The sequence below is a fragment of the Pelophylax lessonae genome, assembly GCF_965119305.1.
Source record: "Pelophylax lessonae genome assembly, chromosome: 10".
In the NCBI taxonomy this organism is placed as follows: Eukaryota; Metazoa; Chordata; class Amphibia; order Anura; family Ranidae; genus Pelophylax; species Pelophylax lessonae.
In genome coordinates, this window is record NC_138777.1 from 232,161,589 (window position 1) to 232,186,703 (window position 25,115).

The 25,115-nt window shown below is 48.1% G+C and overlaps 1 protein-coding gene across 1 annotated transcript in view; it reads right to left on the reverse strand.

Annotated features, from left to right (window-relative positions):
* Positions 1 to 24,749, reverse strand: part of WWP2 (WW domain containing E3 ubiquitin protein ligase 2) — a 141,886-nt gene extending 117,137 nt beyond the window's left edge. Inside the window, exons 1-2 of the mRNA XM_082269685.1 lie at positions 24,678 to 24,749; positions 17,202 to 17,273 (exon numbers count right to left, since the gene is read on the reverse strand). Coding sequence (XP_082125811.1) covers positions 17,202 to 17,273; positions 24,678 to 24,711 — 106 coding nt within the window. The 5' untranslated portion in view covers positions 24,712 to 24,749. The remainder of the gene's footprint in view (positions 1 to 17,201; positions 17,274 to 24,677) is intronic.
* Positions 24,750 to 25,115: the final 366 nt, after the last annotated feature.

Genomic DNA, 25,115 nt, shown 5'->3' on the forward strand with positions numbered 1-25,115 from the left:
GTCTCCACGAGGAGCGATCGCTGGTGCCCAGCGGCAAATGCGGGCGCCGGACCCGCTAATTGGCTCCCCCTAGGGATGATGAAAGTGTTAAGTGTGACCCTAGGGGAGTGTTTTCTAACTGTATGGGGGATGAGCTTGTGAAATGATCATAGAGACCTGTGATCCTATATAGAAGGATCATAGGCGCTCTGTGACCAGAGAGAAGAACGGTCTGCTGTGTTTACAACAGCTGACCGTACTTCTCTCTCAGTGGGGAGCGATCGTAGGTGGCTGGCGGCAATCACGGCCGCCGGCCCAGTGCATCCGCATCCCCGCTGACTAGTGCAGGGGGGGGGAGCGCGCTGCTGGCGGCGCGCACCCCCCAGCGTGTACACCACGACGTCGTTTCGCACAGCCAAGCCAGCCTGCCTTAATGGCATCCATAAGAACATGGATAAGCGAGTTTGGAGTGGAGGAACTTGACCATGGATCGGCATCCCCGCTGACTAGTGCGGGGAGAGCGCGCTGCTGGCGTCGCGCACCCCCCAGCACCATGCGCGCAACCGACGTACCCCTACGTAGTTTCGCACAGCCGAGCCAGCCTGCCTTAATGGCATCCATAAGAACACGGATAAGCGAGTTTGTAGTGGAGGAACTTGACCATGGATGGGCATCCCCGCTAACTAGGGCGGGGGAAGCGCACTGCTGGGGGCATGCACCCCCCAGCACCACGCGTGCGACCGACGTACCCCTACGTCTTTTCGCACAGCCGAGCCAGCCTGCCTTAATGGCATCCATAAGAACATGGATAAGCGAGTTTGGAGTGGAGGAACTTGATCATGGATCGACATCCCCGCTGCCTAGTGGGGGGCGGGAGCGCGCCCCCCCAGCACCATGCGCGCGACCGACGTACCCCTACGTCATTTCGCACAGCCCAGCAAGCCTGCCTTAATGGCATCCATAAGAACATGGATAAGCAAGTTTGGAGTGGAGGAACATGACTATGGATCGGCATCCCCGCTGCCTAGTGGGGGGGGGTGCGCCTCCCCAGCATCACGCGTGCGACCGACGTACCCCTACGTTGTTTCACACAGCCGAGCCAGCCTGCCATAATGGCATACATAAGAACATGGATAAGCGAGTTTGGAGTGGAGGAACTTGACCATGGATCAGCATCCCTGCTGACTAGTGCGAGGGGAGGGTGCTGCTGGCGGCGCGCACCTCTCAGCACCACGCGCGCGACTGACGTACCTGTACGTTGTTTCGCACAGCCGAGCCAGCCTGCCTTAATAGTATCCATAAGAACATGGATAAACGAGATTGGAGTGGAGGAGCTTGACCATGGATCGGCATCCCCGCTGACTAGTGCGGGGGGGGGGGGAGGGGAGCGCGCTGCTGGCGGCACGCACCCCCCAGCACCACATGTGTGACTGACTTACCCCTACGTCGTTTCGCACAGCCGAGCCAGCCTACCTAGTGCCTAGCGCCACCCCAGCATCACACGTGCGACCAACGTACCCCTACGTCGTTTCCCACAGCCCAACCAGCCTGCCTTAATGGCATCCATAAGAACATGGATAAGCAAGTTTGGAGTGGAGGAACGTGACCATGCATCGGCATCCCCGCTGCCTAGTGGGAGCGCGCCGCCCCAGCATCACGTGCGCGACCGACGTAGGGCGGTCGGCAAGTGGTTAAACAGTGTGTTTAGTATCCCTTGAAGTGAATGCACAGTATGTAAAGCGCTGCGTAAATGCACACAATAAATAAATAAACTTCATGCAATGGCGGCCTCTACTTATATGAGAATGTCAGAAACTGGTTATTTATTACGATTCCCTTGCTGCCTAGCGGGTTGGGGAATTTTGCACGTATGTACGGCACAAAATCCCATGTGTTACCCGCGAGGATGCCATTATCACCTCTGCCATTAACACAGCGACAGCCTGAAAGAATGTAGCGTCCGTCCCTGTAGCGGGAATGTTACATGAGCCTGTGAACGCGGTGTGTCCCTGAATGACTCACTGCAGTAACCTCAGGCTACCTGGAGAGGGCTAAGACAGACCGGTATTGTATCATGGTGCAGAGAAGAGGCAGCCGCCCCCCCCCCCCCCCCCCACCACCACACAATGTGCAGCTTCATAATGAACAAAACGTGCAGTGTGAGCAATGAACGCTGCCCATTTATACCTCTTCAGGTTCTTATGTGTCCACGCATTTACCCCAAATACGCCCCGGCCCCTCTACAGTTACAGCCATCCTCCATGAATCCCAGTGCACAATCCTCCCCCTTCTATACACTGCTCTGATTCTATACAAGGGGATGTAAAGGCTCTCTATCCTATACCTGCGTCTGTGCGATCATTGTGTGCGTTCACATTAGTAGAACAAGGCTGTTTGCTTCCAGACTGCGCGGAGTCGGATCAATTAGGAGTCTGAGGGACGCTGCAATGGCCACGTTGCGTGATGTGGATGAGGAATAATGACAAATGGCTCTTTTATATCCGAAAATAAATTCTATTGGACGAGGCAAACCGGAAATTTCATGAGCACGTTTAGAAACGTTAAGGGAGATCTCTTCTGTTACCACTTCTGGACCGGAAGGTTTTACCCCTTAAAGCGTAACTCCACTTTTGTAGAGAAAAAAAAAAACATTCCCCTCTGGGTGATCTCTGAACATTGCAGGGATTGTAACCACTTTCCAACCGCCCAACGCAGATTTACTGCGGCTCGGCTGTGCATTTTCACGTAGATCTGTGCGATTATGTGCACGCGGTCTCGGCTGTGATTAGACGCGGGGGGGGGGGGGGAGGCAGACCTCGGGAGGAGCGGGCGATCGCTGCCGGTCTCCCTGCAATCTTCAGAGAAACTGACAGGAGAGCCGCCTGCCCCCCCCCTCCACACCTCTGAACCCCTTTACATTACACAGCCCCCCCCCACATGACACCGGGCCCCCCACACCTCTGGACCCCTTTACATTACACAGCGCCACCCCCCTCTACACACACACCTCTGTACCCCTTTTGCATTACACAGCCCCCACACCTCAGGACCCCTTTACATTACACAGGGCCCCCCCCCACATAACTTTACATTACACCGCTCCGCACCTCTGCACCCCTTTACATGACACAGCCCCCCCACACATTACACAGGGCCCCCCCCACACCTCTGGACCCCTTTACATTACACCGCTCCACACCTCTGCGCCCCTTTACATGACACAGCCCGCCACATTACACAAGGCCCCCCCCCCCCCCCCACACCTCTGGACCCCTTAACATTACACAGGGCCCCCCCCCCACATAACTTTACATTACACCGCTCCGCACCTCTGCACCCCTTTACAAGACACAACCCCCCCCCCCACACACCTCAGGACCCCTTTACATTACAACGCTCCGCACCCCTTTACATTACACAGGGCCCCCATACCTCTGGACCCCTTTACATTACACAGCGCCACCCCCCACCTACACACACACCTCTGTACCCCTTTTGCATTACACAGCCTGCTCACACCTCAGGACCCCTTTACATTACACCGCTCCGCACCTCTGCACCCCTTTACATTACATAGGGCCCCCCATACCTCTGGACCCCTTTACATTACACAGCGCCACCCCCCCCCCACCTACACACACACCTCTGTACCCCTTTTGCATTACACAGCCCCCCCACACCTCAGGACACCTTTATATTACACAGGGCCCCCCACATAACTTTACATTACACCGCACCTCCGCACCTCTTTACATGACACAGCCCCCCCCCCCTACATTACATAGGGTCCCCCTACACCTCTGGACCCCTTTACATTACACCGCTCCGCACTTCTGCGCCCCTTTACATGACACAGCCCCCCCACACCTCTGGACCCCTTTACATTACACAGGGCCCCCCCACATAACTTTACATTACACCGCACCTCCGCACCCCTTTACATGACACAGCCCCCCCCTACATTACATAGGGTCCCCCTACACCTCTGGACCCCTTTACATTACACCGCTCCGCACCTCTGCGCCCCTTTACATGACACAGCCCCCCCACAATACACAGGGCCCCCCCCCACACCTCTGGACCCCTTTACATTACACAGCCCCACCCCCCCCCACACACCTCTGGACTCCTTTTGCATTACACAGCCCCCCACACCTTAGGACCCCTTTACATTACACCGCTCAGCCCCTCTTTACATGACACAGCCCCCCCACACCTCTGGACCCCTTTTGCATTACACAGCCACCCTCGCACACCCCTGGACCCCTTTTGCATTATACAGCCCCCCCACCGCTCTGGAACCATTTACATTACACAGAACCCCCTCCTACACCCATGGACCCCTTTACATTACACATCCACCCCCCACACCTCTGGACCCCTTTTGCATTATGCAGGGCCCCCCACATCTCTGGACCCCTTTTACATTATACAGCCCCCACCACCCCACAGCTCTGCCCCTTTCTACCCTATTCATGCATGCAGAGGGGGAGACACAGGAGAGCGGAGCAGAGAGCAGGACAGAGGCAGAGCTGGGGAGAGAAACGCCAGCGCTGAACAGACAGCAGGAGTTGCCGGAGTTCACTTCCAAAGTTAACCAGCAGCTGGTTAACATGGAAAGTTAACTCCCACGGCTCCCGCTCTCTATTCAGCGCTGGTGTGCAAACTGCATACTATGGCCCCATACCTCCCAGCTTTTCAACTTCAGAATGAGGGAAACTTAAGAGAGGAAGTGACCTGCGGCGCACGTAGCATGGCAAAATGGGTGTGGCCAAATGCTTAAAAAAAACACGCTTTTTTATACAGATAAAAAAAATCTTTGACTGCTGTGCCACAAGCTGGAGACTCAAGGAGACAAACCCCGGTACAATCATTAAAACAAATAAATAAATAAATAAAAAGCTTTTATTACACATGGTTTTGCACAAACTGTGGAAGAGTGCAATGTTTAGGAATACGCTGTACAGAGTGCAAGGTTCAGGGGTGCATTTCACAGAGCGCAAGGTTCAGGAGTGCGTTTTACAGAGTGCAAGGTTCAGGAGTGTGTTACGTACATAGTGCAAGGTTCAGGAGTGCATTTCATACAGAGTGCAAGGTTCAGGGGTGCATTTCCTACAGAGAGCAAAGTTCAGGAGTGCGTTTTGTACAGAGTGCAAGGTTCAGGAATGCGCTGTACAGAGTGCAAGGTTCAGGAGTGCATTTTACAGAGTGCAAGGTTCAGGGGTGCATTTCATACAGAGTGCAAGGTTCAGGGGTGCATTTTGTACAGAGTGCAAAGTTCAGGAGTGAGTTTTGTAAAGAGTGCAAGGTTCAGGAATGTGCTGTACAGAGTGAAAGGTTCAGGGGTGCATTTCACACAGAGTGCAAGGTTCAGGAGTGTGTTATGTACAGAGTGCAAGGTTCAGGAATGCGTTATGTACAGAGTGCAAGGTTCAGGGATGCATTTCACACAGAGTGCAAGGTTCAGGAATGCATTACGTACAGAGTGCAAGGTTCAGGAATGCATTACGTACAGAGTGCATGGTTCAGGGGTGCATTTCGTACAGAGTGCAAGGTTCAGGGGTGCTTAATGTACAGAGTGCAAGGTTCAGGAGTGCGTTACGTACAGAGTGCAAGGTTCAGGAGTGCGTTATGTACAGAGTGCAAGGTTCAGGAGTGCGTTACGTACAGAGTGCAAGGTTCAGGAGTGCGTTACGTACAAAGTGCAAGGTTCAGGAGTGCGTTACGTACAAAGTGCAAGGTTCAGGAGTGCGTTACGTATAGAGTGCAAGGTTTAGGAGTGCGTTACGTACAGAGTGCAAGGTTTAGGAGTGCGTTACGTACAGAGTGCAAGGTTCAGGAGTGCGTTACGTACAGAGTGCAAGGTTCAGGAGTGCGTTACGTACAGAATGCAAGGTTCAGGAGTGCATTACGTACAGAGTGCAAGGTTCAGGAGTGCATTACGTACAGAGTGTAAGGTTCAGGAATGCGTTATACAGAGTGCAAGGTTCAGAAATGCATTATACAGAGTGCAAGGTTCAGGAATGTGTTATACAGAGGGCGAGGTTCAGGAGTGCATTGTACAGAGCGCAAGGTCCATAGACCTATACAGCGGGACTTAGGCCCGCCCCCCCCCCCCCCCCCCCCACTTCCTCTTCACTGAATTAAATTGACAGCAGCAAGAGCCAATGGCTCCTGCTGCTGCTCAAATGCTGTGTGAAGAGGAAGAGAGGGGAGAAGAGATGCAGCCGTGCACAGCACTGATCTCTTCTCCCCTCTCTTATCCTTCACACAGGGAAGGAGGCGCCACAGGGAAACTGAAAACCTGTGTTACCTTAACCACTTGCCGACCGCCGCATGACTATTTACGGCGGCGGTCAGCCCCTACTGGGCAAAGTGACGTAGGGATTTTTCCTAAAAAAAAAAAAAAAAAATTGAGGCTCCCAACTACAAAGGTAAATGCACATGGCAGGGCACCTATGCCTGAAAACATAGATTGCGATACACGTTACATATTGCCGCGCACGCCAGAGAGCAATAATTCTAGCACCAGACCTCCTTCATATTGCTAAACTAATGACTTATAGGGGGGGCTTTTAGTGCGTCGCGCATGGAAATATAGGAAATTAACAAGTTTAAAGTGATTGTAAAAGTCTGTTTTTTGATTAGGCTCCGTTCACATGTCAGCGTATGGATCGCGGGCAGAACCACCGCGGTTCCGGAGATTATTGCAAATCGCGGGACGCCTGTGCGTTGCCCGTTGATTTGCAATAGCCCCCCAAATGCTGAGCGATGTTGCCGCGATTTCCGCCTGCCGAATCGCGGTAACATCGCGCAAAAAAAAAAAAAAATCGCAGGACGCATTACACCCAAAAAAGTACAAGAGCTTCTTTGGAGCGTATTGCGTCCCACGTTTTTTTTTTTGCGCGATGTTACCGCGATTCCGCAGGCTGAAATCACGGCAACATCGCTCAGCGTTTGGAGGGCTATTGCAAATCAACGGGCAATGCACAGGCGTCCCGCGATTTGCAATAATCTCCGGATCGCGGGCGGAACCGCGGCGGTTCTGCCCGCGATCCATATGCTGCCATGTGAACGGAGCCTTACTTTTTATATAAATATATTTCCCTGCTCTGTGCAGTTGTTTTTGCACAGGGCAGCCCAGATCCTTCTCTTTTCGAGTCCCCCATTTCTTCTCCTTGCCCCTCCCTCCTGTTAAGTGACCCTCCCCCCCATGTCAGTTAGGGGTCCGATCTGTCCGCCACAATGTCGCAGTCCCGCTAAAAAAAAATCGCAGATCGCCACCATTACTAGTAAAAACATAAATAAATAAAAATGACATAAATCTTTCCCCTAATTTGTAGATACAATAAATTTTGCGCAAACCAATCAAAATACGCTTATTGAGTTTTTTTTTCACCAAAAATATGTAGCAGGAAACAAATTGGCCTAAACTGATAAAAAAAAATATGATTTTTACAATTTTCTTTTTTTTAATTAGGAATGTTTTATAACTGAAACATTTCTTTAATTAACTACTTTACCACCGCCCACAGTAATATTACTGCGGCAGAGTGGCTCGTTATCGTCTGACGACGTAGTACTACGTCGTCAGACACTCCCCCTTCTGGGCGGCGCTTGCGCGCCGCCGGAGGCTCGCTCCCGCTGTTTTCATTCACAGCGGGAGTCGGGCCAGGGGAGGAGCAGCGGCGATCGCCGCCGCTCTTCCCCCGATCGTCGGGGATCGAGTCTGGAGATCCGCCCGCTGTGTAAACACAAGCGGGCGGATCTCCATAGTGACAGGGAGTGACAGATCGGACTGTTCAGCATAGCTGGACATCCGATCGGTCCATGACTCACTCAGTCACCTCCCCCCCCACACGTCAGTAAGCACCAGGCATACATTAACCCCTCCCTCTCCAATAAAATTAACCCCTTCCCTGCCAGTGTCATTTTTACAGTAACAGTGCATATATATAGCACTGATTACTGCAGTAATGTCACTGGTACCCCCAAAAGTGTCAAAAATGTCAGTCAAGGGTCCAATCTGTCCGCCCCAATGTCGCAGTCACGCAAAAAAAAAAAATCGCAGATCGCCGCCATTACGCGTTAAAACAAAAAAAACACCAAAAATGACAGAAATCTTTCCCTTTGTTAGTAAACGCAATAACTTTTGCGCAAACCAATCAAAATACACTTATTGTGATTTTTTTTACCAAACATAGGTAGCGGAAAACAAATTGGCCAAAAATTTTTAAAAAAATTGGTTTTTACATTTTTTTGGGGGGAATTTCATATAAAAAAATGTTAAAAATATTGTTATTTTTTCAAAATAAACGCTCTTTTTTTGGTTTATAGCGTAAAAAGTAAAAATCGCACAGGTGATCAAATACCACCAAAAGAAAGCTCTGTTTGTGGGAAAAAAAGGACGTCAATTTCGTTTGGGTATGGCGTCGCACGACCGCGCAATTGTCAGTTAAAGTCGCACAGCGCCGAATCGCAAAAAGTGGCCTGGACGGAAGACAGCAAAATCCTCCGGTGGTAAAGTGGTTAAAATTCTTTAATTTCTTTCTTTTTTTTTTGTTTAAAGCGCAAAAAATAAAAAACCCCACAGTTGATCAAATACCACCAAAAGAAAGCTCTATTTGTGGGAAAAAAAGGACATCAATTTTATTTGGGTACAGCGTCGCACGACCATTAAAATAACGCAGTGCCGAATCGCAAAAAATGGCCTGGTCATTAAAGGGGGAAAAATCTTCCGGTCCTTAAGTGGTTAAAAAAACTGGCTACTATCTTTTTTTTAGCTGGCTCCTAGATTCAAAGCAAATTTGTCAAGCCCTGGTGTATTGTATGTTTAACCACTTCAGCCCCGGAAGATTTTACCCCCTTCCTGACCAGGCCCCATTTTGCGGTTCGGCACTGCGTTACTTTAACGGACGATTGCGCGGTCGTGCGATGCTTTACCAAAATGAAATTACGTCCTTTTTTTCCAACAAATAGAGCTTTCTTTTGGTGGTATTTGATCACCTGTGCGATTTTTATTTTTTGCGCTATTAAAAAAAAAAAAGAGCGACAATTCTGAAAAAAAAAAAAAAAACAAACAATATTTTTCACATTCTGCTATATGACATTCTCAAAAAAAAATAAATAAAAATCAATGTTTTCTGCTACACTTTTTTTTTTTTTTTTTTTTACAAAAAATATGTAGCAGAAAACAAATTGGCCTAAAATGTTAAAACATATTGATTTTTAATTTTTTTTTTTACAAAAAATATTGCAATAAGCGTATTTTGATTGGTTTCGCAAACGTTATTGAGTCTACTAACTACGGGAGAGATTTATGTCATTTATTTTATTTATTTATTTTACTAGTAATGGCATCGATCAGAGATTTTTAGCAGGACTGCGACATTGCGGCGGACAGATCGGACCCCTAACTGACATTTTCGACACTTTTGGGGGGACCAGTGACATTACTACAGTAATCAGTGCTAAAAATATGCACTGTCACTGTAATAAAGACACTGGCAGGGAAGGGGTTAACCCTATGGGTGATCCAAGGGTTAAATGTGAGCCTAGGGGAGTGATTCTAACTGTGGGGGGCGTGGCTTCTGAGATGACCATAGAGACATGTGATCCTATATAGAAGGATCACAGGAGCTCTGTGATCATCCCAGGGAGAAGGACGGTCGGCTGTGTTTACAACAGCTGACCGTTCTTCTCTCTTAGCGGGGAACGATCGAGAGTGTCATGCAGCAATCGGAGCCGCCTGATACACGCATTGGCTTCCCCACTGATAAGCGGGGCCGGGAGCACACTCGCCCCCGAGACTTCCGAGAGCGAGCGCCACACATGTACGGCGATTTGCCCAGGAGCGGCTGCCTGCCGCAGTACATCTGCGGCGGGGGGTCATAAAGAAGTTAATGTTTATTTTGTGTTTCTAATGTAAAAGAAAGTCATTTTTTGATCCAGCACTTAAAATTTACTGAAAAATTTCATTCTGCAATTTAACGAGCAGATTTCTAGAGACTCCCTCTAGTGGCTGTCTGTATAAATGTCATTCACTGCATGTAAAGTGGACTTATTCCTAATTTTACAAATCTAGGCAAATACATTGCTATTGTCGCAATACGCAGCTATATCATTTTCTTAACCACTTCTGGACCAGAAGGGTTTTACCCCCCCCATAATGACCAGGCCATTTTTTGCAATTCGGCACTGCGTTACTTTAACCTACAATTGTGCGGTCGTGCGACGCTGTACCCAAATAAAATTGATGTCCTTTTATCCCCACAAATTGAGCTTTCTTTTGATGGTATTTGATCACCTGTGCGGTTTTTAGTTTTTGCGCTTTAAACAAAAAAATTTGTGTTCTGCTACATATTTTTGGTAAAAAAAAATCCCAATAAGCGCATTTTTATTGGTTTGCACAAAAGTTATCGCATCTACAACCTAGGGGAAAGATTCATGTCATTTTTATTTATTTTACTAGTATTGGCGGCGATCTGCGATTTTCAGCAGGACTGCGACATTGCAGTGGACAGATCGGACCCCTGACTGACATTTTTGACACTTTTGGGGGGACCAGTGACATTACTACAGTAATCAGTGCTAAAAATATGCACTGTAACTGTAATAATGACACTGGCAGGGAAGGGGTTAACGCAGGGGCGATCAAAGGGTTGTGTTTTTTTTTTTGTTTTGTTTCATAATTAATATATATTTTGGTATGTGGGGTATAATTATGTACATGAGGATATGTTTGTGAGATTTTTGTATAAAAAAATGTTCAATAAAAAAAGATGCGATTTAAAAAAATAAATAAAAAAGGGTTAAGTGTGAGTCTAGGGGAGTGTTTCTAACTGTATGGGGGGAGGGGACTTATGAAAGAACACAGAGACCTGTGGTCCTAAATAGAAGGATCACAGGCGCTCTGTGTTCATTCCAGAGAGAAGAACGGTCGGCTGTGTTTACAGCAGCAGACAGTCATTCTCTCTCAGCGGGGAGCGATCGCAGGTGCCCCGAGGCAATCGCAGCCACTGGTCCCCTGGATCGGCTTCCTGCCTTCCCAATGGGGACGAGCGCGCGCCCCCAGGAGCGCTCCCGCGCACCGACGTACCCATACCTCGGTTCTCACAGCTGACCCTGCCTGCTGCAGTATATCTGTGGTAGGCGGTTGGCAAGATGTTTAATCGGTTGCCGACCGCCGCAAGTACATATACTGCGGCGGTCAGCCCCGGCCAGGCAAAGTGACGTATGGGTACGTCACTAGCCTGTCACTTGCTTGTGAGCCAATAGCGGGCGAGCGCGCGCCCGCCCCGGCTCGTTCCCTAGGAAGTCCATGCGTGTGACCGGCGGACCCGATGTCCGCCGGTCACTCGGCGATCGTCGGTGGAGAGGGAGAAAGGCAGGCGGCTGATGTAAACAAGCCGCCTGTCATTCTCCCCTGTGTAGGAATAGTGATCACACGGTTCTACTATGTAGGACCGTTGATCACTGTTCCTACACCAGTAGCCATGTCCAATCACAGTTAGGGACACACTTAACTCCTCCTTCCCCAATAAAGTTAACCCCTTCCCTGCCAGTGTCATTTTGCAGTAACAGTGCATATGTATAGCACTGACTACTGCAGCAATGTCACTGGTAACCCCAAAAGTGTCAAAAATGTCAGTCAAGGGTCCGATCTGTCCGCCGCAATACCGCAAAAAAAAAAAAATCGCAGATCGCCGCCATTACGCGTTAAAAAAAAAAACACCAAAAATGACAGAAATCTTTCCCTTAGTTAGTAAACGCGATAACTTTTGTGCAAACCAATCAAAATACGCTTTTTGTGATTTTTTTTACCAAACATATGTAGCAGAAAACAAATTGGCCTAAAATGTTAAAAAATTTCGATTTTTACATTTTTTTTTTTGGGGAATTTCATATAAAAAAATGTGAAAAATATGGTTATTTTTGCAAAATTGACGCTGTTTTTTTGTTTATAACGCAAAAAGTAAAAATGGCACAGGTGATCAAATACCACCAAAAGAAAGCTCTGTTTGTGGGAAAAAAAGGACGTCAAATTCGTTTAGGTACAGCGTCGCACGACTGCGCAATTGTCCGTTAAAGTCACGCAGTGCCGAAACGCAAAAAAAAAAAAACCCTGGTCGGAATGGGGGTAAAATCTTCCGGGGCTTAAGTGGTTAAGAGTAACTGCACTTTTTTTTTTTTTTACGAGCTTACCTTTGATAAATATTATGGTTGTTATATTTATTATGAATAGCGCACTACTATTATTTTTATGAAATCTGTGTACAGAGCGCCTCCAGGCGGCCATTTTGCATTTTACAGAAAATTACAGCAGCTGCAGACTGAAAAGGAAAGGTCACGTTTAACATCATTCCATTACATTATGACTTGTGTCACAATTGTATATATGAGATTTTTTTATTTGCTATTTGGTTTCCCACAAAAGTGGAGTTACCCTTTCAAGCCCTATCATTAAAAAGCAGCCCTGAAGCTCCACTCCAGTGACTTTACCAAGTCTAACATGATATCATTACTCTGCTGCAGGCAGGAGTAAGCATTTCTTCAGTCTCCTCTCCCACATTAATCAGAGTTAAAAACCTTATTAGGTATTTAGTGCGGAGTTCCACCCAAAAGTGGAACTTCCGCTCATCTGCATCCTCCCCCCTCCGGTGACACATTTGGCACCTTTCAGGAGGGGGGTACCTGTTTTTGACAGGTACCCTTCCCCACTTTTGGAAGACACCGCTGTGGCGCCATTCCTCAGAAGTTCGGCCCCCCTCCTCCTTCCCCCGCCGCCAGTTTCCCTTAGAACGAATGGCGGCGGCATCACCAAAAATCGGGGGCCGACATTGCGTGCTCCCTGGACAGGTAAGTGTCTATATATTAAAAGCTGCCACATCGCCTGCCACCAGATGCGCCTTGTCACTCGCCACATCGCCTGCCACCAGATTTGCATTGTCACTCGCCACGTTGCCTGCCACCAGATGCGCATTGTCACTTGCCATGTCGCCTGCCACCAGATGTGCATTGTCACTCACCACATCGCCTGCCACCAGATGCGCATTGTCACTTGTCACATCGCCTGCCACCAGATGTGCATTTTCACTTGCCATGTTGCCTGCCACCAGATGCACATGGTCACTTGCCACATCACCTGCCACCAGATGCGCATTGTCACTTGCCACATCGCCTGCCACCAGATTCACATTGCCACTTGCCACGTCACCTGCCACCAGATGCACATGGTCACTTGCCACGTCACCTGCCACCAGATGCGCATTGTCACTTGCCACATCGCCTGCCACCAGATGCGCATTGTCACTTGCCACATCGCCTGCCACCAGATGCTCATGGTCACTTGCCACATCACCTGCCACCAGATGCGCATTGTCACTTGCCACATCGCCTGCCACCAGATGCACATGGTCACTTGCCACATCGCCTGCCACCAGATGCGCCTTGTCACTTGCCACATCGCCTGCCACCAGATGCGCATTGTCACTTGCCACATCGCCTGCCACCAGATGCACATGGTCACTTGCCACGTTGCCTGCCACCAGATGTGCATTGTCACTCGCCACATCGCCTGCCACCAGATGTGCATTGTCACTTGCCACATCGCCTGCCACCAGATTCACATTGTCACTTGCCACGTCACCTGCCACCAGATGCGCATTGTCACTTGCCACATCGCCTGCCACCAGATGCACATGGTCACTTGCCACGTCACCTGCCACCAGATGCGCATTGTCACTTGCCACATCGCCTGCCACCAGATGCGCATTGTCACTTGCCACATCGCCTGCCACCAGATGCGCATTGTCACTTGCCACATCGCCTGCCACCAGATTCACATTGTCACTTGCCATGTCACCTGCCACCAGATACGCATTGTCACTTGCCACGTCGCCTGCCACCAGATGCCCATTGTCACTTGCCACGTCGCCTGCCACCAGATGCCCATTGTCACTTGCCACGTCGCCTGCCACCAGATGCCCATGGTCACTAACCTGCCACCAGCTGAAGCTTCCCACTGTTGCCTGCCACCAAAAAATACCAGATGCAGCTTGTCACTTTTCAAATGTAAAGGCAGTTTGGTGGCAGGCAACAGTGGGAAGCTTCAGCTGGTGGCAGAATAGTGACAATCCTCATCTGGTGGCAGGCGACGTGGCAAGTGACAATGGCCATCTGGTGGCAGGCAACAGTGACAGCAGAGAAAGAGGCTTCTGGCAGTCTCTCCCCAGCTTGTCAGCACATGCGCATTTGCTGGGTCCCAGAGCGAGAGCGGGCAATGATAGATGATGAAATCTCTCTGCTGGCAGCAGCTGCACAGTGAGGACGGAACTACGGTGATGCAGAGCGGGCGCTGAGAGATGATGTCATCTCTCTGCTTGCTTGTCAGCCTGCCCACCTGCGGCCTGGGTGCAGAGAGGCCATAGCCCGGTGGTTGAGGACCCCCGCTGTACATCATGTCAGTAAAATAATGAACACTGATGCAGTGAAATACATTGGATATGTACAGTATGTGACATTTGTGTTTGCATATGAATGTTTGTTTTAAAAAGTGTCTTTGTTCTACTTGTTTCACACTCCTGAGGAAAGCATATGATCCTGAAACGCGTCAGTTGCTTCTGTTTGCTGCCCGCTGTTGGACCATGTTTTGATGTCAACAGATATTGTAGAACATTTTTCACGTATATAATTATTGGTTGTCTCACTATCAGCCTCTAATTACTTTTAAATACTTTGTTCAATAAAATTTGAGATTTAAAATTTTACTGTTACTTTTGAGTTTTGGATATCTATAGGCCCATAAAGTCCCTTAGTGGGGTTTTTTGTTCTTTTTTTTCATATAAAGGGATGTTGGCCTAATCCTTCACTGACCTAGCCAATAATGACTTTAGGTTTCTGTGCTGAGAGTGAGCTCCCAACACAGAGACCGAGCTGTCCAAGACAGCTCTCACTCTGGACCATGCGGCAAGGGGAACTGGCTCCCAATCATGTGACCACTGTGGCAGCCAATCACAGTGGTCACATGATCACCAATCCTTGTTGCCCCCCCAGGGCATTCAGAACCTGGGGAGGACTGGGCCAGGGGGGCAATTGCCCCCTGGGCCACTCTGATGCCTGTAAAAAGTCTGCACCGCTTCTGCTAGATATGCCTTAAGTTTTCTGGTAAAGAGAAGTAAAAAATCCCTGCTGCTGGGGTTGAAGACAAGGACAGAGCGCAGCCCCCCCAGCATGGATGATGTAAACTAAATCTGAGCAGAGGCCGGTTCCATGCCCCACTGGAGACTCTCCTCCAGCCCTAACTAAGCTGTCCCAGCTCCCCCCAACAGCCCCCTGCTGGCCAGGTCGGGAACCCGGATTCAGCCGGTGAGTAGAGAGTACTTGGCTTGTACCAAGCTTCAGCCTGGAATGGGGGTCGGGGGGGGGGGGTGGGAGGGGGTCCGAGCCGCTGCACCATGGGCCACTGGTTTGTAGTTGCCCCCTGGGCCAGAAGTTGCCAGTCAGCCCCAGGGTCCACCTGTCCGTTTCTCAGGCGGACCCGACCAGGCCACCTATTGTCCTCTATGGGGAGGCAGATGTCAGCGGAGATGTGTTTGCTGACACCCGCCTGGCATCCGATTCGACAAGATCCGCTGAAAACAGACGTCTGACGATACGTTCGCCATCCGTCCAGCGGGTGAGATCAGATGCAAACAGACAGGCTGTCCCAGCTCCCCCCAACTGCCCCCTGCTGTCCAGGTCGGGAACCCGGATTCAGCCGGTGAGTAGAGACTACTTGGAGCGGAGTTTCAGCCTCGAATCGCTGCACCATGGGCCTCTGGTTTGTAGTTGCCCCCTGGGCCAGAAGTTGCCAGTCAGCCCCTGTTCAGAATCTTGTAAAGGGCAGGTGGAAAGGGGTTAAACCAGAGACGCAAATCGTTTTCTCTATTTATAGGTGACAGAAAACAAATCCAGAATTATGTGACTCACCGACAAACATTATATTGTTGTGGAATTCAGTCACTGCAGCAATAAAATCTGCAACTTCCTCCAAAGTCACCAAACAAGTCCCAGCTGGAAAGGAAGATTATTGGAGGTGACAGAAAGTTCTGAGCGGTGCTGATTAAACGCGACATGCAGCCAAGTCATCTCTGCGTTTATCATGGTCTTCAGACTTCCATAACACAAAGACAACCAATAGCGGGACACAAAGGTTCAAAAGGTGGACAAGATCAATGTTAAAACCTAATTCCCCTTTTACACGGGGCGGATCTGTTTTGAAAGACTCCGCTAGCTCAGTGGGAATCACTCTGTTGATCCCCACTGAGCAGGCAGATGACAGGTCCATCCCCGCTCACTGTGCAGAGACCGACCTGTCAGAGTCCTGCTCTCCTCTATGGGGAGATCGGATGAAAATGAACAGCCTGTCTATTTTCATCCGATCTGACCCGCTGGACGGATGGCGAACGTATCGCCATACATCCGTTTTTAGTGGATCTTGTCGAATCGGATGCCAGACGAGTGTCTGCAGACACATCCCCTCTGACATCCGATTCCCCATAGAGGACAATAGGTGGCCTGATCGGGTCCGCCTTAAAAACGGACAGGACCCAGGGGCTGACTGGCAATTTCTGCAAACCAGAGGCCCATGGTACAGCGATTCGGCCCCCCTCCCACTCTGACTTCAATTCCAGGCTGAAGCTCTGCTTCAAGTACTCTCTACTCACCGGCTGAATCCGGGTTCCCAACCTGGCCAGCAGGGGGCTGTTGGGGGGGAGAGCTGGGACAGCTCGGCTAGGGCTGGAGGAGAGTCTCCAGTGGGGCACACAGCCGGGTGCGCAGTGCGCATTCGCAAGTCGTGCTGTGTGTTGTGAATGGCCGGGCAATCTTCTGGGACCTGTGACGTGTCCCAGAAGATTGCAGGGAGGGAGGGGGAAAGGAGAACTTCCGCTCGAGCCGCCTAGGCGGCCTGAGCGGAAGTGGGAGCGGGTACCTGTCAAATCTAGGTACCCGCTCCGCCCCCCCCCCCCCCCAAAAAAAAAGACATGCCAAGTGTGGCATGTCAGGGGGTCAGCGGTATTAAGGAGGATGTTCCCCTTTTGGGTGGAACTCCGCTGTAACCGATCAGCATCAGAGACGCAGCAAACTGAGAACACCACATTAGACACCTCTTTCTATTTTCTCCTAATCTAACTGGCTAGTTGAAGAAAAGTCACATCTATCCTTACTATCTGTAGTCTTACCTTTGAGGTTCAGGTGTAATTTCTGACCATCGTTAGTCTGTCCTGAGTCTGCCGTTGCCATGACTGGATTCCCTGCAAAAAAAAGGAAAATAAATTAGAAACTGCTGAATACAACTGGTTACTGGTATTTCAAACAAAACCTAAAGAATAAAGGGGAACTTCACCCTACAGGGGAATTTCCGCTTTGCCACCTCTCTTCCCCCCAACACCCTTGGACACAAATATTTGTGGGTCAAAGCACCTAGGTGATCCAAGTGGAAATTCGCCACCCCTTCCCCGCAGCTTTCTTGAACACATCACAGGTCCCAGAAAGCTGTAGGACCGTTCACAAAGTGCAGTGCAGCTCACGCATGTGGAGTAGGAAGCCAGTTAGGAAGTCATTAGGGCTCACAGCCGACTTCCCATAGTAATCAGCACTGGCCGGGTGAGGACAGTGCTGGATCCCTGGACAGGTAAGTGTCTTTTTTTTTTTTTTTTTTAAACATGTTTTGTTAAAATTTTTGAAGATACAAATGTACTGGACAAGCAAGAGAAAATTCCAGGAAAGCAAGATACATTTGATAACAGATAAAACCATGATCTTGTCGGTACTTGGGGGGGGTGAAGGACAAGGAGAGGAAAGAGGGAGAGGGCCTAGGATTGGTCACTCACACTTAATTTTACACTTTTTATTTCATATACACATTTATTTATTTTTTACTTTCAAATTAATTACATTGGTGTTGTGATAATGACCTGTTAGTTCACATATTTTTTTGTCTTTATATATTTCTTTTTTTTTCACTTTGTATTCATTTTTACATTATGTATACATATTTTGTATTGACATTTTATGTGTAGCCAGGTCATCCACATACACATATAGATAATGATTCATTGTTCCAAATCTATTCATCATTTGTTTATATCAATTAATTTCATGTAAATTTACACCATATGTACATATGTTTATATAATTTTTGTATCGTCCATGCTGTCACCGAATCGATACATGTATGCTTCAGCAACTTTTTTCACTTTTTTTTGATTCAGGTTTTTTGTCACTAGAAATCAAGAGTGTTAGTGCTGGTTCACACTAATACAACTTGTCAGGCGACTTGGTCAGCCTGGCAAGTCGCGCACCGTCGCGGTCCATTGAGTAGTACAGGACCGGTTCTAATAGGAGTGACACAAGTCGCTCCGACTTAGAAAAAGGTTCCTGGACTACTTCGGGGCAACCTGGAGCGACTTGCATAGACATTCATTTTATGAAGTCCGTGCAAGTCGCGCCGAAGTCGCGCTGCACGTGACTTCACAGGTCGCCCCCAAAGTCGGAGCGACGTAGTGTGAACCGGCACTTACACTTTAAACTTTATAGCCTTTAGTTACATTGTCATGTACATATTCCTATATGACATGTTTTTATGAGTATGTTCTTTGTAGCTAATCTGCTGTTTCCTCTTAGAGCCCATTCACACTAGCACGACTTATGAGACGACTTGTGTAGCCCCAGGTCGCTTGACATAACAAAAGCAATGTTAATCAATCAGTGTCGTCTTAATTGGCACTACTGAAGTCGCTCCGACTTCAGAAAAGCGTCCTGTACTACTTTGAGGCGACCTGTGATCCGACTGTCCCATATACTTCAATGCAGGGCTTGACAAATTTTCCTGAAATCTAGGAGCCAGCTAAAAAAGTTAGGAGCCAGTTTTTTTTTTTTTTTTTAAACTAACAGCCAAGCTTTATTTAATAAAATGGATACTAAATTTACACATAAATACGACTAGAACCCCACTCTCCTCTAGCGCAATTGGATGAAAACAGACTGTCTGTCTCTTTCCATCCGATGCCATCTGATCCGATCCACGGGATGGATAGAAAATAGAACCACCATCCGTCTGCTTTTGGCGGACAGGATCAGATGGCGGCAGATTACTGCTCCATAGAGGAGAATGAAGGGTCCGATCAGGTCTGCCTGAAAAACTGACAGGCGGACCTGATCAGACAGCCCGTGTGAAAGGGGCCTTCGGCTGTGGCATGGCGATGAGGAAAAAAAAAAAAAGATTATATATATATAAATATATATATATATATATATATAAATATTATTATTTTTTTTAATAATAATAATAATTGGAAAAAAATATATATATTTTTTTTATTTTTTTTAATAATTAAAAAAAAAAGAAAATATTATTTAGTTTTTACATTTCAAAAATAAATTAAATTAATAATAAATAACCACACTCCCTGTCAAAGGTAACTAACTGGACAGGGAGATGGCATTGTGAACAAACAGGCAGTGGAAACAGTAATTACAACAGTCATTACTCCCGGCCACCACAAGAGGGCGCCAGTTCCCCATTGGAAGCCTCTCATCTCAAGTAGGCCGAAAAGCCGGGGCCTCAATTTTCGGACGGCCCGGAAGTCCGTGCACTCCGTGCGCGGAAGTCCGTGCAAAAATGACAAGACACCTTCTGCAGGGCACCCCAGGCGCCAGGTCGCTAATTCTAGTCGCAAATGCGACCTGGCGCCCGGGTTTTGTCGAGGCCTGCTTCAATGGGAGTCGCCTCCTTATCTTAATTGACACGACTTGTTATCAGACTTTCCAGGAAGAAGAAAAAGATTAGCCAGGCATTCCCCATAGACAAAGTCGCCTGTCTCTTCAAAGTAGTGCACAAGTCTCTTCCAAGTCTCTAAACAAGTCTCTTCAAAGTCTCTTCCAAGTCTCTTCCAAGTCTCTAAACAAGTCTCTAAACAAGTCTCTAAACAAGTCTCTAAACAAGTCTCTAAACAAGTCTCTAAACAAGTCTCTAAACAAGTCTCTAAACAAGTCTCTAAACAAGTCTCTAAACAAGTCTCTAAACAAGTCACGGGGCGACTTTCTGGTCGTGGTAGTGTGAACCGGCTCTTATGAGGTTTTGTGATTATTTGTCTTTAATACAAGACAAAGGGTTTTGCCGTCGGCTCGCCCTTGTGCAATTTCTGAATAATTGGTTCAAGATGTGTTTGATTACACCACCTCAATATCACCTGTTTGTTCATCTACAAGGGCTAGCCGACTACCCTTGTCTTATTGTGTGGTTATGAGTAAGCGATCATCTGTATCGTGAAACGCGTCAACCTGACATGTCTGTTATGCACTGTCTGTACGAATTTATCCACGAGGAATAAAGGAAACTATTGATTTCATATCTTGCCTTGATTGTGGTCCTACTTCTTGGATGTTTTACTATTACGGATGACGGATTTGACCTGCACCAGGCTTAACACTACACCTGAGCGGCTTTTCTTTCTCTGACTTCATAGGTGGGGAGAAAGACAAGTAATAAAAGGAGTAAAGGGGGGTGAGTGGAAAAGTAGAACGGTAGCTGACCACTAGATGGAAAGGGAATCAAATACACATTAGCGAATAATTGCAAGTGTGTGTTCAGACCTTCTAAAGTGGAATAAAAAGGAAAGTGAAGCAGGAGGCAAGTTGAAGATGCCAAAGAAGGAACAATTGCAAAACCATTGCAGAATATCAAGGAAGGCGTCCAGACCTAAAAGGCATGCGTGGGCTCAAGGCAGTTCTTGGTGACAGTCAAAAGTATCGATGGAGGGAATGGGAACAAAGGGTTGCAAAGGCATCATAAGGAAAAGCGAAAAGATGAAGTTAGGGAAGTGTCCTTATATTAAAAGTCAGCAGCTAGTCCTACTGTAAAAACGTGCATCGTATAACCCAAAGATTCACGGATTATGATCTACCGAGAGATCCTACGCTCCCCCTTCTGCATCACCACCATTTTCCGGTAAAGCATATAGACCAGTGATGGCGAACCTTGGCACCCCAGATGTTTTGGAACTACATTTCCCATGATGCTCAACTACACTGCTTAGTGCATAAGCATCATGGGAAATGTCGTTCCAAAACATCTGGGGTGCCGAGGTTCGCCATCACTGCTATAGATGGTGGCTATGCCTGCTTCCAAAAGAGGGTAATGCAGCTCTTCGCCACAGTGATCAGTAAGGGTAAGATAGAGCGTCTACAGTATATCGGTGATGGTGAACCTTGGCACCCCAGATGTTTTGGAACTACATTTCCCATGATGCTCAACTACACTGCTTAGTGCATAAGCATCATGGGAAATGTAGTTCCAAAACATCTGGGGTGCCAAGGTTCACCATCACTGATTTAGACGCTCTATCTTACCCTTACTGATCACTGTGGCGAAGAGCTGCATTACCCTCTTTTGGAAGCAGGCGTAGCCACCATCTATAGCAGTGATGGCGAACCTCGGCACCCCAGATGTTTTGGAACGACATTTCCCATGATGCTTATGCACTAAGCAGTGTAGTTGAGCATCATGGGAAATGTAGTTCCAAAACATCTGGGGTGCCAAGGTTCACCATCACTGATTTAGACGCTCTATCTTACCCTTACTGATCACTGTGGCGAAGAGCTGCATTCCCCTCTTTTGGAAGCAGGCGTAGCCACCATCTATAGCAGCGATGGCGAACCTTGGCACCCCAGATGTTTTGGAACTACATTTCCCATGATGCTCAACTACACTGCAGAGTGCATGAGCATCATGGCAAATGGAGTTCCAAAACATCTGGGGTGCCAAGGTTCCCCATCACTGATCTATAGCCATTTGGTTGAAAAAAGTGGCTGAAATGAATGAGCTGGAGGACTTGGTGGCCAGGGAAAGAGGACTCCGGCAAAAAATTCCTGAAAAAATGGTTCTATTGGCACAAATTTGTTTATTCTGAGGATTACAAGGCTCTGCTGAGCTGAATTATCCATGTTGAAGGCTGCACTGTTGGGTCTCTCTGGTCTGGGAGGGATGGTGGAATGAGGGGTTCTTTTTCCACTTTGTCCTATTCCTTCCCCCCCCCCCCCCATTTTTTCCCCCCTCTCCTCCCTTCGATCTTCGTTGGATTCCTTTTTCTTTTTGACACACCTTCCCTGAGCACTGTGGTGACCCTTACAATACATCCCTACCACCGTTTACTACTCTGCTTGGAATATTTATCTTGGTATCTTGGACTTTCCCACATATATCGTGTAATCCCTACACCCCATATAGACTGATAAATAAATATATAAATGTCCACAAAATATTTCACAGGATTTTGTGTTTAATATATATTTTTTACAGCTGGATGAAGTATATATGTTTGGATTAGCACTATTTGCACATATTAGTTGCTTGCACATTTAAGGGTGCAATACTATATACACATATATATAATTTTGTTATACACAGGTTGCAAGCACACTAAACGTGGGGGGGGGGGGTTCTTTCTCACATCCCCCTTTCTTTCTACATTTCCTTTTTCTTTTTGCCACCATTTTTGGAGTTCTTTTATCTATGGCTTTGTATTCAATACAATTCAACAGAGGATACAGGGTATCCTTACTCTCTGGTTGTTAGGGTTACCTTTTTACCTGTGTACCTGCCTCTGTGTCCAGCTAGTATTTCCCTAGTACTGACTCTCATCTGAATACGTTTGATTTCTGGACATGTATTTCATTTGGTATCTGTACTTTCTGTGTGATTTCTTTCTTGAAAAAAATAAAGTATTAAAAAAAAAAAAGTCCTCAGCTACGTGATTTGTAGTGATGGGCTCAGGTGTGTTGGGATCGAGCCCCGCCAGGAAGCCCTCACTGCACTCCTTGTTGGCTTTGCTGAGGCAGCGGAAGCCATTGGCTCCTGTTAATGTCAGCCAAATTGTGTGACGAGAGAGCACAAATCAAAACAAAGTCAGTGGGAAGAATAGTGCCCCATCATTGGTGTCAGTGGGAGGAATGGTGCCCCATCATTGGTGTCAGTGGGAGGAATGGTGCCCCATCATTGGTGTCAGTGGGAGGAATAGTGCCCCATCATTGGTGTCAGTGGGAGGAATGGTGCTCCATCATTGGTGTCAGTGGGAGGAATAGTGCCCCATCATTGGTGTCAGTGGGAGGAATAATGTCCCATCATTGGTGTCAGTGGGAGGAATAGTGCCCCATTATTGGTGTCAGTGGGGAGGAATAGCGCCCCATCATTGGTGTCAGTGGGAGGAATGGTGCCCCATCATTGGTATCAGTGGGAGAAATAGTGCCCCATCATTGGCGTCAGTGGGAGGAATAGTGCCCCATTATTGGTGTCAGTGGGGAGGAATAGCGCCCCATCATTGGTGTCAGTGGGAGGAATGGTGCCCCATCATTGGTATCAGTGGGAGAAATAGTGCCCCATCATTGGCGTCAGTGGGAGGAATAGTGCCCCATCATTGGTGTCAGTGGGAGGAATAGTGCGCCATCATTGGTGTCAGTGGGAGGAATAGTGTGCGCCATCATTGGTGTCAGTGGGAGGAATAGTGTCCCATCATTGGTGTCAGTGGGAGGAATAGTGCCCTCATCATTGGTGTCAGTGGGAGGAATAGTGCACCATCATTGGTGTCAGTGGGAGGAATAGTGCGCCATCATTGGTGTCAGTGGGAGGAATAGTGCGCCATCATTGGTGTCAGTGGGAGGAATAGTGTCCCATCATTGGTGTCAGTGGGAGGAATAGTGCCCCATCATTGGTGTCAGTGGGAGGAATAGTGCCCCATCATTGGTGTCAGTGGGAGGAATAGCGCCCCATCATTGGTGTCAGTGGGAGGAATAGCGCCCCATCATTGGTGTCAGTGGGAGGAATGGTGCCCCATCATTGGTGTCAGTGGGAGGAATGGTGCCCCATCATTGGTGTCAGTGGGAGGAATAGCGCCCCATCATTTGTGTCAGTGGGAGGAATAGCGCCCCATCATTGGTGTCAGTGGGAGGAATAGTGCCCCATCATTGGTGTCAGTGGGAGGAATAGTGCCCCATCATTGGTGTCAGTGGGAGGAATGGTGCCCCATCATTGGTGTCAGTGGGAGGAATAGCGCCCCATCATTGGTGTCAGTGGGAGGAATAGCGCCCCATCATTGGTGTCAGTGGGAGGAATAGCGCCCCATCATTGGTGTCAGTGGGAGGAATAGTGGCCCACCATTGGTATCAGTGCCGATCTCCTCCAGCCACTTCCTGCGCCCCCTACATTGGGAAGACTTCCTGTGCAATTTGTGTCCACACAGCCTGTAGTCTCGGCCAGTGACAGGGTGACAACTGCACATCAGAATGGGAACACAGGGACAGCGTTGTCACCCCATAACAGGAAGTGGCTGAAGATTGCAGGATCACCAGGGATTATTTTTAAGGAAAGCTGCAGATTTAATAAAACAAATATAACCTTTTAGAATGACAATAAAATGCTAAAGCCCAGAAAAGATTGCAGTGATCAGGTCTACATTGAGGTTGTTGTTTTTTTAGCAGGCATGCTGATACATGTAGTCCCTCAACAGCTGGTGAGCCACAGCCAGCCTGTATTATAATTTTCCCTCCCCCTCCCTGTAATTCCCCCGCTATGTGCTCCCCTTCTCCCGGTATTTAGCTTCCCCCTCCCCCCGGTCCCCGGTATTATCACCCAGAGCCATCCCTGTGTTGACATTACCTGCCTTCTCCACTTCCGCCTCCTGCACTTTCGGTCATGTGACCCACGGCATTGTCAGCTGACCCGGAAGAGAGCCGAGGAGTGCACCGGAAATGGCCGCCGCCATGTTTGTTGTGGCGGATGTGTGGTTCTGCTTTGTGTGATTAAAAATAAATCCATAAATAAATAATAAAATTCACTCAAGCACAGGGCTAAGCAGTTAATTAATAATAGCCATATTCTATTCCTGAAATATGATGTCTTTTAAAAGTGAAGAAGTGATTGTAAATCCCAAATTTTTATAGATTTAGTTTGGTTCGGGCGTAAGGTGGTTGTAACCATTAAAAAAACTCACAAAGAGGGTGCACTGACCTAGTGCATTATCCGAAGACAAAAAATGTATTGCATAAAAATGTGGTTAGTATTATACTCACAAATATGGCTATTGTTAAAAGCATGTCAC